The following is a 14528-nucleotide window of genomic DNA, read 5'->3' on the forward strand; positions in this document are numbered from 1 at the left end:
AAGAACATGTATATAATATTTGGTAACCCCGTTGTAGTCCTTGTGCTGCGCGTTTCACTTTTTCCTGTTTCGAATAATTAGTATTAGGTTGTTTATGGATTAGTTACAAAATGCCTACTACCAACCAAATGCCTGAAGCACTGGGGAACGTTTAAATATTTTGTAGATATAGAGATTTAAATTACAGCTATAATTGATTTTTAGTAAAGTCAGTTCTTTGATTATTTGTGAAGCCAAAAGCACTGAATAAAGCCCACTTCACCTCCTTAGCTGACACAGGCTGCTTTCTGCTGCAGGTGGAGAGGGGGGTGATGATGGTTTAGCCCGGCCTGGGACCACCCCCACAGCTGAAGCTGGTAGAGTTCCCTAAGAGCCCTCCAGCGTCACCATGGCGACAAATGAGCTTAAAAGGTTTAAAGGTTAGGTGGGATGATTAGCACACATTGGAAAGCTGTATTTGAAGATTTCCCTTCCATGGATCCTTGAGCAGAGACAGCCCTCCATTTTAACCACTCTGAGTGTCTTCTAATTCCCTCTGAGCTACGCCCTGACCTCCCCCTTCTCCCTGTCTTTTCTAAATAACTTTTATACACTGCCAGCTTGGAGTTTCCACAACATAATGTGTTTGTGTCAGTATCCCATCAAGGCTGGGCTCTTACAGAACATCAAATTGTTCACTTGTGGGATTTGCTGCCCTGTGGTTTTGTAGTGCCAAAGCACAGGAATGTTGTAAGTTATTTAGTTTCCCATATGAGCAGTAATTAATAGTTACGTATGTTGAGAGAAATCTAGGGATTTAAAATGTTCTGGCCCCTTTATTTGGTTTGTTTTTGAACATGGCAGTTTTTATGAGATGCAAGGAAGATGTCGTCACTGGACACGGAGCCAATAAACCACACAGATGCCACATCACTTGTATAGTTTGTGGAAAAAGTATTCACCCCCCCTTCAGATTTTCTGAATTTCTGCACGTTTCCGCCACTGAATGTTATCAGAGCTTCACGTAGGCCCTAGTGATACATAAAGGGACCCTGAGTGAACACATAACACCATAACACCTTTCAGTCAGTTCAATTGCATATAATCACATATAAATATAAAAATACTTGATTATGATCATCCTTCATATTATGGTGCAACACAGAAATTGTGGGCTTTAACTCTGGGAACTGAAGCAGGTACTGAGATCATTCTATGGGTCTTACACAGGATGCAACTGATGCAACAGTAGGTATTCTCTAGAGCAGTGGTTCTTAACCTGGAGTGCACACACCCCTGGGGGTACAAGATGCCCTTTCTGGGAAAATAATTTTAGAATTATTCACGTGATCTTTATTTACTGGGAATTTAAAATATACAATTCTAAAAAAAAAAGTGTTTTTTTAAGAATGCTTAATTTTACTGCTAAATTGAAATAACCATAGAATGAAAGAGACATATTTATTCATGATATATCTTAGTTTAAAAGATATGATGTACTATACTTCAGTGATTTTTTGATTAGGGTGTGAGAGCAGATTATGGGAACCAGAGGGTTCAGGCTGCAGGAAAGGTTAAGAAAAACTGCTGTGGGTGATAAGAGCAGGGTATTCTGCAGCAAATAGATAAGGCTTGGCCAGAGCAGCTTTTCACAGCCAGACAGTGGTGAGTTGTTGAAACACAGGTCAATCCTGTTCTTTAGCTCTGGAGAAGTTATTGCAGGAACTGGTTGTAGGAAGATCCCGGACATCTCATTTTTCAGCCAGTGGAGCACAGTATTTCCAGTGGGTCAGTGCTTATACTTAGTGTTGTAATTGCAGCAGTCTGTGACCTACAAATACTGTAGCTCAATGAAGGTCGATCAAGCATACCTGCAATACTTACTGCAATGTAACTTAGTGGGCTTTAAAGCTAATAAACAGGGCTCTGATGAAGGTCCACATACAACCTTATAGAGTCATGCCTTTCACGTGAAAGTTCTCTTGCTGACTTCAGTTAGACAATGAATAGTACATTAAGCATCTGCCAGTGTTGTAGCAGCATTTTATTTTTACCATTGTGTACAATTTTTGTAGTACTGCATTAATCATAATCATCCATTCTGCTTAGGCATATACATTTACCATTCCCAGCTGCTTTGAATGGTTTCCTCAAGCTAGTGCAATGGACTGTGTTGTTCCGGTGTACCTCCTTCCTGGATGTCAGCGGGTACAGGCTATTGAGAGTCAGTCGTGAGAGCGCTTTTCTTCCTGGCAGGCACGTGATGTGTATGTTAGGGGTGGGGCCTCCTGCGCTTGGTGACACATTGTGGTACAGGTATGATGCCATAAGTCCGTCCAGTATCATGTAACTTGTGAACTCACATAGTGAACAGATTTTCGTATTTCCTTTAGCTGGATGTTTTAAAGTTGCCTGTTTCTAAAAGTTTGATTTTCCTCTGCGTGTGTGTGCTGTGTGTCAATGATTCAAAATCTTAATGTTTAGATTTAATATATAGAACATCGGAATATCGAGATATCAGTTCTGAGCTGCAATTCTGATTTGTTGTGGGAAAAGGCCTGAGATCTTAAATTGTGGAAACTTCTCAGAACCCTTGTTGAACCAAACCGGCAAACGAAATGCCGGGTGCAGATCAGGATTTTTAGTGGCGAGTGAGAAGAGTTTATATAAACCAAGCTAGCCTGAGGATTCCCAATTTCTTATCTCCATTCTTCCGTGACATGTTGGATTTCTTTGTTTCAAAATATAAAGGGGCCCCAGCCTAAGCTGCCTTTCCTGGTATGTTTGGTATTTGGTGGAACCGTTTTGCGTGTGTGATGGTCTAGTTACTGGGAGGGTTGACTCTGCTTCTGTATGGAGGTTCTTATCTCTGACATATGTACTCGAGGAGAGAGCATTCAGTTCAGAGCAGAGTTGCATTCATAGTACCTGACCCTCCGAAGCTGTCTCTCTTGAAGGAAGCTTGTAGATGTAGATTTAACATTACAGGGAATTTGCAGATTAAAAATATGAAAGTCAGGAGTTCAGATATTGGCTTTATGTTTATATGAAGCGAATTTAAATAGAATCTGAAATGTGAACTAGAGCAATTACATTTTCTTGACATGTCCATACAATTTGGTTAGAACACAAACTAGACCAGACAGTTGAGTTCAGACCATATGACAATTCATTTGGATAACGATTATGTCAATTTTTTTAATTGTGTATTTGGAGTTTGTTTTAATACTTTTTTTTTGTGTAGCATTGGAAATCAAATGTTTAGATGGCTGCACAGCGGAGTATTATTAGGAGTAAGGTCAGTGATAGGCAACAACCTGTAAAAAACAGTGCTGTAATTTCCTTAACAGTTCTGAAATCTAAAATGTTTTAAAAAAAGCTAAAAGGGATGAAATGTATTTGTATTGAAAATATTTGAATGGTTGATGGAATCTTGATGGAATAGGACCTGTTTTGAAGACTGTTGTAATCTCTTGCCGTCGCTGGAATCTGCTGGTTTGTTCCAGCATGAGATCTGCTGAAGCAGAAACGGTGTTCCAGAGCTCCTCTGGAGATTGTTTTCCGCAAAGTACACCAATACAGATTCAGTAGATACACATTTCCCTTTAGCCTATTTTTATTTATTTCTGGAATGGAAAAATACCTTCATAAAAGATTAGAGAAGTCAGCATTCATTGTGGGACAGCTTTCATCTGGTTGTGACTGGATTAAACAATTACAAATACCAAGAATGCAGAAGACCTTTTTATTTTTTCTAATGAACAAGGTGTTCAAATTTTAAATATGCTTTGAAGGTTAAAGTTTACACAAGTTAACAGATCAAGCCAATTGCATGATAAAGACTTTCTCTGTACTTAATTACCTTTTATACTGTACTGTATGTACAGTAATACATTTCAGATATATGCTCTGTAGGTATGGCTTACATTGATGAATTAGTAATAAGTCACAACCTACTGTTTAGAAGGTGATGAATTTAATATATGGGGGATTTATTTTGGCAGTTATTTTGTTGAAGTAGCTTCCACTGTATTCTTTGCTGTTAATGGGTAATGTTGCTCATGTACTCCTCAAGTTCTGCATTGTAGGTTATTCCAATCTTGCAGCATCAGGTACTCTGGCTGCTCTTCTAAGTGTCCTTTCTGTGCCCTCCAGTCCCTCAGGTCCTCAAGAGTTGCACAGAGTTCATCGAGAAGCATGGGGTGGTGGATGGAATGTATCGGCTCTCTGGAATTGCTTCCAACATTCAGAAATTACGGTAGGAGACAGAGGGGGGAAGGGTAAACACTGTAATAGAAATTTGCCGTGCAAGACGAGCAGTGCACTGAAAGGATTTTCATCTTGTAATTTTATGTATGTATTGCGTTCCTGATATGTGATGCTCATTCCAGAATCCATCATGTGTTCCTAATTTTTGGTTACAGGGGAGGAACATTTCAGTGACCAGATGAAATGTCATATTATTGTTGCTTCTGGGATCTGTATGCAGAGGGTTCCCACTGCTGTGATGCAGGGGTTTTAAGCTGTGGTCCTTGAAAGATGGAGACATAAGTCTTGGGCTGTTGCAACACCCATCATGTCTTTACCCCGAGAATTCTGCCCAGCTCTTGAGGAGATTGGCCTGCGTTCAGACCTTACCCTGGGTGGGGTTTAGATTTTAAAACGGGAGGGAATTCCTCTTATTGGTCCAGCAGTGAACGGCAGAATACCAGGAAATGACACAAAGCAAAAAAAAGGTAGTTTCTTCCAGGCAGGACAAAAAACGTAACCCCAGAAGCAGGGCAGGACAAAGTGGTGTGGTGAAGGTATAAAACTTTAAAAATACATTTTAAGAAAATATGTAGTGGGTCCTGTGACATACAGTTTATAGTATCCACTTACATTGCCTTTTTTAACCTGTTTGCCTACATGTACTGTATGTCTGCTAAACCATTGTAGAAAACTTGCCTGGGTCATGCCATTTATACACCAAATGTTACTTCTGTTTATGCATAAATCTGCAAAGTACCTGGGAGACAGTGTTTAGAGGCATGTCTTTTTTTCTTCTTAAGATCCATACTGAGATAAATTTTTAGATGTACTGTAGTCATAAACTCACTTTTGTGCTGTGAAGAGGTGTATGTTTGTATTCTGCACCATCTGTTTGGTGGAATGCAGCATCAATGTCTCCACTACCTAGACATTTTAGACTAGTTGAGACTTGTTCAGAAATCCCTGCTGTTCCTATCAGTGGAATTCCAACATTTTGTTTTCCTATCTAGAAAAATAAAACTGTCATCTCTACTCAGAGATGACATTCCAGGTTTAATTATAGCTTTTACAGACACCGGGAAAGGTGGTACCTGTACTTCTTTTTTTCTCCATTGAATGTATGCTTTTTTTGTTATGGATTTAATGATTTCAATAACCTGCTTTACCCCCAATGTTTTTTTTTTGTCCTTTTAGCTAATTTTGCCCGTGCTGACAAAAGATTCGTTCAGTAGGAAATATCCATGCACTTGTATGTTGCCTGAAATGAAAAATTGAAAAGTTTATAGTTTGGGTGATTTGTAAAACCTATCTAAAAAGCAGGTGGCATTGCATACTTCAGCATTAATTGGGACATGGAGATTACTTAAAACGCACTAATGACTGAATAAGTCTGTAGAATTCATGTGTATTTCATGCATCTCACTGTATATACATAGTATGTACCGTACACACATAACAGTTATTGCTTGCTATGCAGGAGTACATGTCACATGTGCAACGACCCCTTTTTCGATGCCATTTTTAATACCAGGAGCTTAAAGGGCATGAATCTGGTGTAAGAGATTGAACTTGGGGGATCTATTCCCTTCGCTGAACAGGCACGAGTTTGACTCGGAGCAGATCCCAGACCTGACGAAGGATGTGTACATCCAGGATATCCACTGCGTGGGCTCCCTGTGCAAGCTGTATTTCCGAGAGCTGCCCAACCCCCTGCTCACCTACCAGCTCTACGAGAAATTCTCCGTAAGCCTTCACTCTTGAATGTTTTCGACCGAATGACCGCCGATTCCAAAAGACCTCTGATGGCGAAACTTCTTAACAGTGTCAGGAATGCTTTGTGTAATTCAGTTAGAAGTACTCGGGCATCTGGTGACTCTTTGCGGAAAGAGTTCTTTGCCGCAGAACACTTTGCAGGGAGCTTAAAGCGTTTCATTTCACTCTGAAGTCGGCTTTATTTGCAAAAAAAAACAGGTGTTGATGAAAAAAGAAAGTGAAGAAGTGTTGATATTGGTTGCCTGGGTAGCTTGTTCCAAACTCCCACAGCTCTTTTGTGTAAATAAATGCCTTCTCTTCTAAATTTTAAATGTCCTCCCCGCTAGTCATTTTGTCATTGCAATGCCATCTATCATTTTGGTTCAGGAATTGGGTCTCCTCACTGAAGTTATTTTTGAAATCTAACTCTCCAGAAAGCTTTTGATTGTATCCTTCTTTTGGTTTTGAAGCCATAGGGCCACAGGCAATGAGTTTAAGTCCCAGCAGTGCTGCTTTGAGGACGTACTCGATGAGATTTTACCACATTCGGGGAAGAAGGCTGTTAGGGAATGGGCTGAGGTCCATGCTGTTGTTTACTGGTCGCCATAGAAACTGCACTGAGGTTTTCTGCTTTTGGCTCGGTAGCGCGGTCTGAATGCGGTCCCTCCGGTATCCCTGCCTGAAATGAATTTGTGCCACGAGCCTGAGGAGTAGGTGCACTGAGCATTTCCTCTGAATGCAAAGGGGGCTAACCTTTGTTTCTGAACCTTCTCTCGTGTTGTCCCCCCACAGGAGGCCGTGTCAGCCGCCACAGATGAGGAACGACTGATTAAAATCCATGATGTCATCCAGCAGCTCCCTCCTCCCCATTACAGGTCAGAGCCAGCAGTGCCTGCCCTCTGCTGGGTAACAGGGGAGACTGCACGAGAACTAAACCTCCTACATTCCTAGGCTTTGACAGATTTCTGACAGGATTTAGCAGGCCCCAGTGTGATACACGCATAATTACTTTTTTAATAAATAAGTTTAGTGGCAAATCAGCAGATTAGAAAGGTACAGTACATGGACATGAATGAATCGCTTCCAGGCTGTGAAATAAAAGTATTTTCTATTCTAACATGGTGCCGAAGTGCCCTCAGCTGGTGTAAGCACAGTTCAGTTTATTGTCATATGCACAAGTGCAGTTAAATGCTTATTTGCATGAATGCTAAAGGAAAAAGAAGTTAAGGAAATACCAAAAACATAAACACAGAACAGCAGCGGCAGCAACAACAAGTTAAATAACATACTTAACATACAACTTAAAAACAAAACATCAAAACATGTGAGCCAGTGGCAGGGGTAGAGTCCAGTAATCTGACAGCTTGTGGGAAGAAACTGGTCTCTGAGTCTGGAAGTTCAATCCTTTATGCTCCTATAACGCTGACCAGAGGGAAGGGGGGAGAAAAATCTGAAAAATTAAGTAATTCCAGAACAAAATAGGTATTGAATTGGGTTTTCTGAAGCCATTATGATGATGACTTTTGAGTATATTCTTAAAATTATACCATGCTTTTTTTTTCCTTCTAGGACTTTGGAGTTTCTGATGAGACATTTGTCCCATTTGGCTGCCTTCAGCTACGTCACCAACATGCACAGCAAGAATCTGGCCATTGTCTGGGCTCCCAACCTACTCAGGTATCACGGGCTGTGCTTTGCGCCTGGGGCCCTGTGAGAGCAATTAATTTCTTCTCTTCTCGTCATTATTGCTGCCTTGGTTGGCTTGCTGGAAGATTGCCCTTGGTGAAACAGATGCAGAACCTACTGTCTTTCCCCGGAACCATTCAGTTAATTGTCTGGTTTTGTTTTTGTTGATGAGGTTTATGAGTTACTTTTTAAATGAGAGGAAGACAAGATTATGTGGACAGAAGTGTCATTTCGTACCTTGAATAGTTTTAAACATGGGAGTGTTGCACTATGTGGAGTGTCATTAATGCTGCTGGTAGGGCTGTAAAAGAATTCCAGTGGAGTGCTTTGCATACTTGCGCTATGGAGTTTTCATTGACCACTGCCCCGTTACTGACCCATGTCGGTATGGGTGTGTGTTTCTCTGTTGTTCAGGTCCAAGCAGATCGAGTCGGCGTGCTTCAGCGGCACTGCCGCCTTCATGGAGGTGCGGATCCAGTCGGTTGTGGTGGAATTCATTCTGAACCACGTGGACGTGCTTTTCAGCCCCAAGCTGAGCTCGCTCATCCGAGAAGGAGCAGGTGAGTTAACCTTGACTAGTCCCACGCTGAAGAGGCGACACCTGAAGGAAGGTCAACACCTGGAGTGTTTCTCCTTTTTCCTCTTCAGCGTTCAGTTTTGCCTGTTCCTTTGCTGCCCACACACTTGGACGCTTCTCCCACTTATCAGAACACGAGAACTGTCAGTTACTTAGGAACAGTGATGCTGAGTTTTACATCTGGGCTTAAAACTGTTGAGAATTTAAAACGCATTAAAACATCTTCGTATTGTTTTGTTAATGCAAAACACACCTTTTAACAAAACATTTCATGATGGCAGAGGCAGAAAAAGGTCTGGCCAGAGGGAGAGACTGTAAATTCTGGGTTTCAGCTGCTTCCCTGTTTCTTTTGCAAGCATACGCAGCATTTTCATTCTGAATCTGCACCATGGAAATACGGCGTATGCCAGTCTAGCAAAATAAACCCCTTCCCCACCTTGTCTCCAGTGCCCAGGTTTGCAGTTTGATCAGACTGCATTTTCCTCTTGTACTGTCAAGAAGATTAGTCGTGAAAAGAAAAACATTTGTTGAAGCATTTGAGTAGCCTTTGTTGCTAGCTTGTGGTTACTTTGGAGGGAGGAAAAAAAACTGTGCCTGAAGTTAAACAATCCTTCTCTCCCTTTCCTTTTTTGTTCTCCGTTGTCCTCATTCCTGGTGTCCAGGCCACAGCTCCCTGTCTCGGCCCAAATCCCTGCTGGTCTCCTCTCCCTCCACTAAGCTGCTGACACTGGAGGAAGCCCAGGCTCGCACCCAGGCCCAGATCAACTCCCCTGTCACAGCCGACAGCAAGTACATTGAAGTGGGAGAAGGGCCAGCAGCTCTGCAGGGCAAATTCCACACTGTCATAGAATTCCCCACTGAGAGGTAACCTCCTGGGACAAGCCTGAACCTCCACCTGCAGACTTCTGCTGTGTTTTATAAAGAGGAGAGAAACAAACGAGAATTATAATGCTCTCATAGCAGTTCGTGAAAGCAAGCTAAACAAACATGAAGTGCCTTTAATTTAGGTTTATGAATAAGCTTATTAGTGTGCAAGATTATCATCTCATTTAGTAAGATTTCCTTGATCATCCCAGGGTGACTTGTAATTTTTATTACTGATTAGGAGGGCACTTTTCTGCAGTAAATGCTCAACCACTAACGGTCTTTTTTTGAGAAAATTTAGAATGCCATAACATACTGTGCAACAGCTGGCATGTTGGTATTCTGTCTTTTATGGTAGTTTCTGGGAAGCCTAAAACAAAACAAAAAAACACACTGTGTTTATTATATGGAAGCCTTACATGAATTGAAAGTCATTTCTGAGCTGTTTGAGTTTGAAATTGTAAAATAGAAAGGTAGAACAAATGACTGCCTTTCAGATTTCCTTGTTACAAAACACATAGTTATTTGGAGTTGCATAGATGCACAACTGGGAAGGATTGAGAATTCCAGTTGTAGGGGAACAGCTTCTGAGAAAGTGTCTTGGGGTAATTGAGCAAAAAAGCATAAAATACTATTTTCTGAGAATTATGTATCATTTCCACTGTGTAATATACCACTGTCATTATTTATCTATCTAAGATGTATGTGTGCAAATAGGCACACACCAAAATGTACATACAGCATCTTTTATTTCTTAAGCCACCCTTGGTCTGTGAAAGTTGCCTTTTTTTCCCCAATCGAGTGCTGCTAATCTTCTCTACCAACTCTTCCTACCACAGGAAGAGGCCTCCCGCCAAGGCAAAGAAATCTCCAGTGGGCAGCTGGCGATCCTTCTTCAACCTGGGCAAGTCCTCCTCCATGGCCAAACGCAAGCTCCACCGCAACCCCAGCGAGCCCAATGAGATCAAGGCCATGGCTCTTGCCGGTACAGTTCCTTCTCTCGTGGTTCTTAACGAAGAACGTGGCGTAGAACACACTTACTGGCTTGGTTCTTGTTTCGGTTTTCGGTCAGTTTTTTTCTTCCTTTGACTGTAAAAATGTCTTTTGAACATCCTCGTTTTGTTTCCGTCACAATTCAGGCGGCAGAGGAGATACGGGTACGCTGAGATCCGCCAAGAGCGAGGAGTCGCTCACCTCTCTGCACAATGTGGAAGGTAAACGACCGGTTTCGCAGTTATTGTTTCATCTTTGGATGCTTGCTCTGCTGACACAGCACGCACATCCCAGCCTGGCCTGGAAGCCAGACATGAGACGTGTTTTCTGCTCTGTCTGCTCATCTGTTGTGTCTTGTTTTGGGGAGCCGCGATCTTCATGTATCTGAATTTCTCAATGAAGTCGGCAGAACAGCAGGGCTGGGAGGTACACTGGGGCATTTCAAGACACTTAATAATTGTGATTTCATAGCATGGTAGACATTGGTGTCTTTGTAAAAATAGACCTATGAAATTATCTTTTTTCAAGATGAGGATGGGAATGATTCACTCTGAAAGACTTGATGTAAATGTAGATTAGTAACTAGCGGCGTCAAACGTGAACAGTAACAGAATACAAATGAGATTTTTTTTTCATTTATTATTTGTGTTTACTCAGTGAACATAGGGTTTTGGTTGGGCTTGTCCCTCTTGTAAAGGGCAAAACGCTTCTGTCCCCCCCACCCAGGAGAGGCGAAGGTCTACAGGCCCCGCAGGCCGAGGTCCAGCAGTGACGCTCTCTCCACATCCTTCAACGGAGACCTGCTGGATAGCCGGCACCACTGCAACTCCTACGACAATGTCCCCCAGGAGGACAGCGACGGGGACGAGGGGCCCGTCCGGGTCCCGGCTCTCATCTCTCCACCGCGCTCCACCGAGGACGTGGACCTGAGCCCCCCGGACATCGGCATGGCCACCCTGGACTTTGACCCCATGTCCTTCCAGTGCAGCCCCCCGCAGCCTGTCCTCCCCTCACCGGAGGCGGGGGACGTGGCGGGACTGGGGAGGAGCCCTGGCAGCGCCAGTGGATCAGAGCCCATGTCGCCTTCCCCAGAGAAATTCACAAGCCCGTTCCTCTCGCCGGACCTCAGCCCAGCGCTGGAGGACAGGGCGGGGGGCAAGAAATACCCCCCCACCTCCTCCTCCTCCCCTCCCTCCACCTTTGCCGAAAAGGTGGCCCACGCCCTCTCCCCCAAAATCGGTCGCAGGTGCGCCAAGCCGCCCCCGCCGCTGACGATTTCTGAGCCCGTGGCCATCTCGGTGCCCAGCCGGGTCTCCGAAATCATCGGGGGGCTCCCCCCCTCCCCGCCCCCCATCTCGCAGGGTCTGGGCCGCTCCTCCCCGCCCCCCATGCCGCTGAAGAGCGGCGAGCCGCGTCCCGCGGGGGGCTGCCAGCCGGACGTCCCCAGCAAGCTCTCCGCCCCTTGTGCCTCAGAGGCCCGGAGCTCGGCCATCACAGACCGACCCGAGCAGGCCAAGCCGGCCGCCTGCAGTCACGCCCAGCCAGGTCAGTGGGGGGTTTTCTGGTTTTCTGGGGGGGGCATAGAGCTATGAAATGAATTGGGAGTGTGGAGTACTGGTGGACTATGCCGCCCTCTGGCGGTGAGTTGTTGAACGAAGAGAGTGATGGCGACTCCGTCAACTCGACCTGCGAAAAACTATTCTGAGTGTTTTCTAAATATTTCACTTCGTGGTGCAGAGTGAAGACTCCATGTCCAGCTTGATGGAAACAGTTAGCAAGTGCATCAAAATTACGGACTGTTTCAGTTTTCTGAATTTTTAACTTTTTACTCGGGTTTTAAAGTGGTCTTCAACACAGTACTTTTTTATGTTGATCATTTAGATTAAAAGTATTTATATTACAGCTATTTAAACAATTTTCTCCAAACACAGATGCAGTAAATAATTCTGGAAAGAGCTTCATGCAATCACAAGCAAGCACACTATGACACAAGGCATTTAAATTCTACTGAAAGCAGGCAGTTGTCTCATAACTAAAATGTTTGAGGAGCTTTTTTAAAGTTCAGACCCAGTGTATTGAACGTCTTAAAAGACATAAATTTCCTCAAAGCCACAGGACCTGCAGAAGTCCAAAATCAGGGCTGATATTGATCATGCGTGGTGGAAAATACTTTCTTTTCTGAATTTCACGCAGCTTGTAACTTAAGAAAGCAAAAAATACATTGAAGAAAAATTCAGTTACATTGGAAATGGTGCATTTTTGTGATTCATGCTCGTGTCACCAGGAAAGTGATGTCGACAGAACAGACAAAGAAATAAGATTAATATTCATGAAAAGAGTGCAGTGTAATTGACAACAATGAAGCTGTGGTAAGAATTACGGGCAGGGAACATGTAGTCAAAGGCATTTTGGAACAGCAGTGCTTGCTTTCTAAGCTCAGGAAATTAATAAAATAAATTAGTCTTGTTCGCCTATTTTTATTATAGCCCATTTCTTGCAGATTTAATGGCAAATTCGAATTTCATGTCCTTTCTTGTCTGGAGGTGGGTGGTTAAAAGCATGCATTATTCCCACAGGAGTCCAGGGTGAAAGAATGAGCTCAGCCAGCTGGTTACAATTTGGAAATTACTCTGCTAAATCATTCGGTTCATCTTTAATCATTCGTCAGTCGAGCTGTGTGATGAGTCAAAGGTAGATTCAGTTGCAGCCTCTCAGGATTTCCTCAGTTAGAACCAAACTCACTTCACTGTTATCTGAAATGCTCTTCCAAAATTTCAATAATATTCAATAATGAAACATGGATGTATTTTAACACGGGTGTTGGAATTTTTCAACTCTTTGGATCTTTTCAAATCAAATCTTATTTACAACGCGTGTCCTTTCACAGACTGTACTGCAGTCCTCCCTAGTGCCCCGTGCCTGCAAACTTTTAGATTTCAGAGCGAGGAACTGTGCCAGCCTGAGAACAGCAAAGGAACCACAAGAGGTTAACTCCACACTGAAAAGTAAAAAGAAATAACCCAAATAAAGCTCTTCAGCCATTTTTGTTTTAGACTTTTTGGTATGGAATTAGTTTCTGCTTGTCCTCTTGTTTTTTTATACTCTTACACAAGTAAAGGCTGTGATTTTAAGCTTTTTTACATACTGTTTAAAAACTGCAGTTCATTATATTTCTTCCTGTTTTAAAATATCCACAGTTCATGTTGTTTTTCACCCTTTACCGTATGTTTGGCCTTTTCTGGTATTTCTTCTTAGGCAGGCTGGTGGGATTTCAGAACCCCTTCTTTAGGAAATGAACGAGACCGAGACCCAAGCGCTCATTTTTTTTTTCCCCGTCGCCTCTCCTTTCTGGAAGACCAGCTTGCCTTTCCTTCACTCTCCTGACCTTCAGCCCCCTCTGTTTTGTCCTCCTCCAGGAGCCGTAGCTCTGGACTCTCCGCAGGGCCCTGCCCCCGTCAGCGCGGTCACCCTCCTCCCCCCCCCTCCCCCTCCGAAGAACGCTGCCCGCATGCTTGCCCTGGCCCTGGCCGAGTCCGCGCAGCAGGCCTCCATACAGTCCCAGAGGAGGCCCTCTGAGCCCCCGACACCCACCTCCCCTCCCAGGGTGCCGGAACCACTGGACATCATCGAGTGGCCTCCCCCGCCGCCCCTTCAGTCCCACGCTGCCGCCGACCCGCCGGAGAGGGCCGCGCCTCCAGCGCCGGCCTCCTCTTCCGCCCTCGCCGGCACGCCCACGGAGAGCCAGGCCGCGGCCCCCGGCGTGAGCTCTGGCACTGCCCACGGCGCCGACCTGCCTAGCGTGTCCCCTGCCAGCCAAGGCCGTGACGGTGTCACAGCCGCCGTCTCGACGACGCCCAGCCAGCCTGCCGCGCCCCCCGGCCCCCCTGCCACCGCGGCACCCTCGCACAGGAGCCCCGAGAGACCGCAGCCTGCGATGGGCCAAGTGCCGGGGACCAGCAGCCCAGCCCCCACCACGGGCTCTGCCGTCAAGGAAGTTCCCACGCTGTCACCGCAGGTAATGGAGGACAGCACTTGTAATATGGAGATTTGTCCGTTAACACGAGCGCGGCTAAATCAGAGGTGTTGGAGGGCAGAAGGTTATGAAAACATTGCAGAATAGGAAGGAAGCTAAAGACGCTTTGTTCCTTTCTATACACGCGCAATTTGGGACTCGCCAGTTGGGGGCTTTTCACGTCTTGGATCGCAGCTACAAACCACACAACCACACCTGGGAGAATGAGGAAGTGACCCACCAGCCTTCCAACCTTAGCATGTCCCAGGCACCACAGCCTCGTGCCGGAGGTTCGGTGCCGCTTGGAGGGAAGGTGTGTCCCTCAGTAAGCACCTGGGAGGTGCTGGTCCTGCCCTCCTGCTGCAGTTCCAGTCGGCTGGTGACCTGATCCAGGCATGAACCCGCAGTGCCTTT

The 14528-nt window shown here is 44.6% G+C and overlaps 1 protein-coding gene across 6 annotated transcripts in view; it reads left to right on the plus strand.

The window, feature by feature from the left end:
- The window catches only part of arhgap32b (Rho GTPase activating protein 32b), a 160081-nt gene that overhangs the window by 138785 nt on the left and 6768 nt on the right, over positions 1 to 14528 (plus strand). For all 6 annotated transcript variants that reach the window (XM_015337657.2, XM_015337659.2, XM_015337660.2 and 3 more), the window contains 10 exons: positions 4135 to 4237; positions 5829 to 5973; positions 6775 to 6857; positions 7552 to 7659; positions 8083 to 8228; positions 8908 to 9109; positions 9949 to 10094; positions 10249 to 10323; positions 10829 to 11647; positions 13519 to 14117. In XM_015337657.2, coding sequence (XP_015193143.2) covers positions 4135 to 4237; positions 5829 to 5973; positions 6775 to 6857; positions 7552 to 7659; positions 8083 to 8228; positions 8908 to 9109; positions 9949 to 10094; positions 10249 to 10323; positions 10829 to 11647; positions 13519 to 14117 — 2426 coding nt within the window. The remainder of the gene's footprint in view (positions 1 to 4134; positions 4238 to 5828; positions 5974 to 6774; positions 6858 to 7551; positions 7660 to 8082; positions 8229 to 8907; positions 9110 to 9948; positions 10095 to 10248; positions 10324 to 10828; positions 11648 to 13518; positions 14118 to 14528) is intronic.

Source organism: Lepisosteus oculatus, chromosome 23 (assembly GCF_040954835.1).
Source record: "Lepisosteus oculatus isolate fLepOcu1 chromosome 23, fLepOcu1.hap2, whole genome shotgun sequence".
Lineage (NCBI taxonomy): Eukaryota > Metazoa > Chordata > Actinopteri > Semionotiformes > Lepisosteidae > Lepisosteus > Lepisosteus oculatus.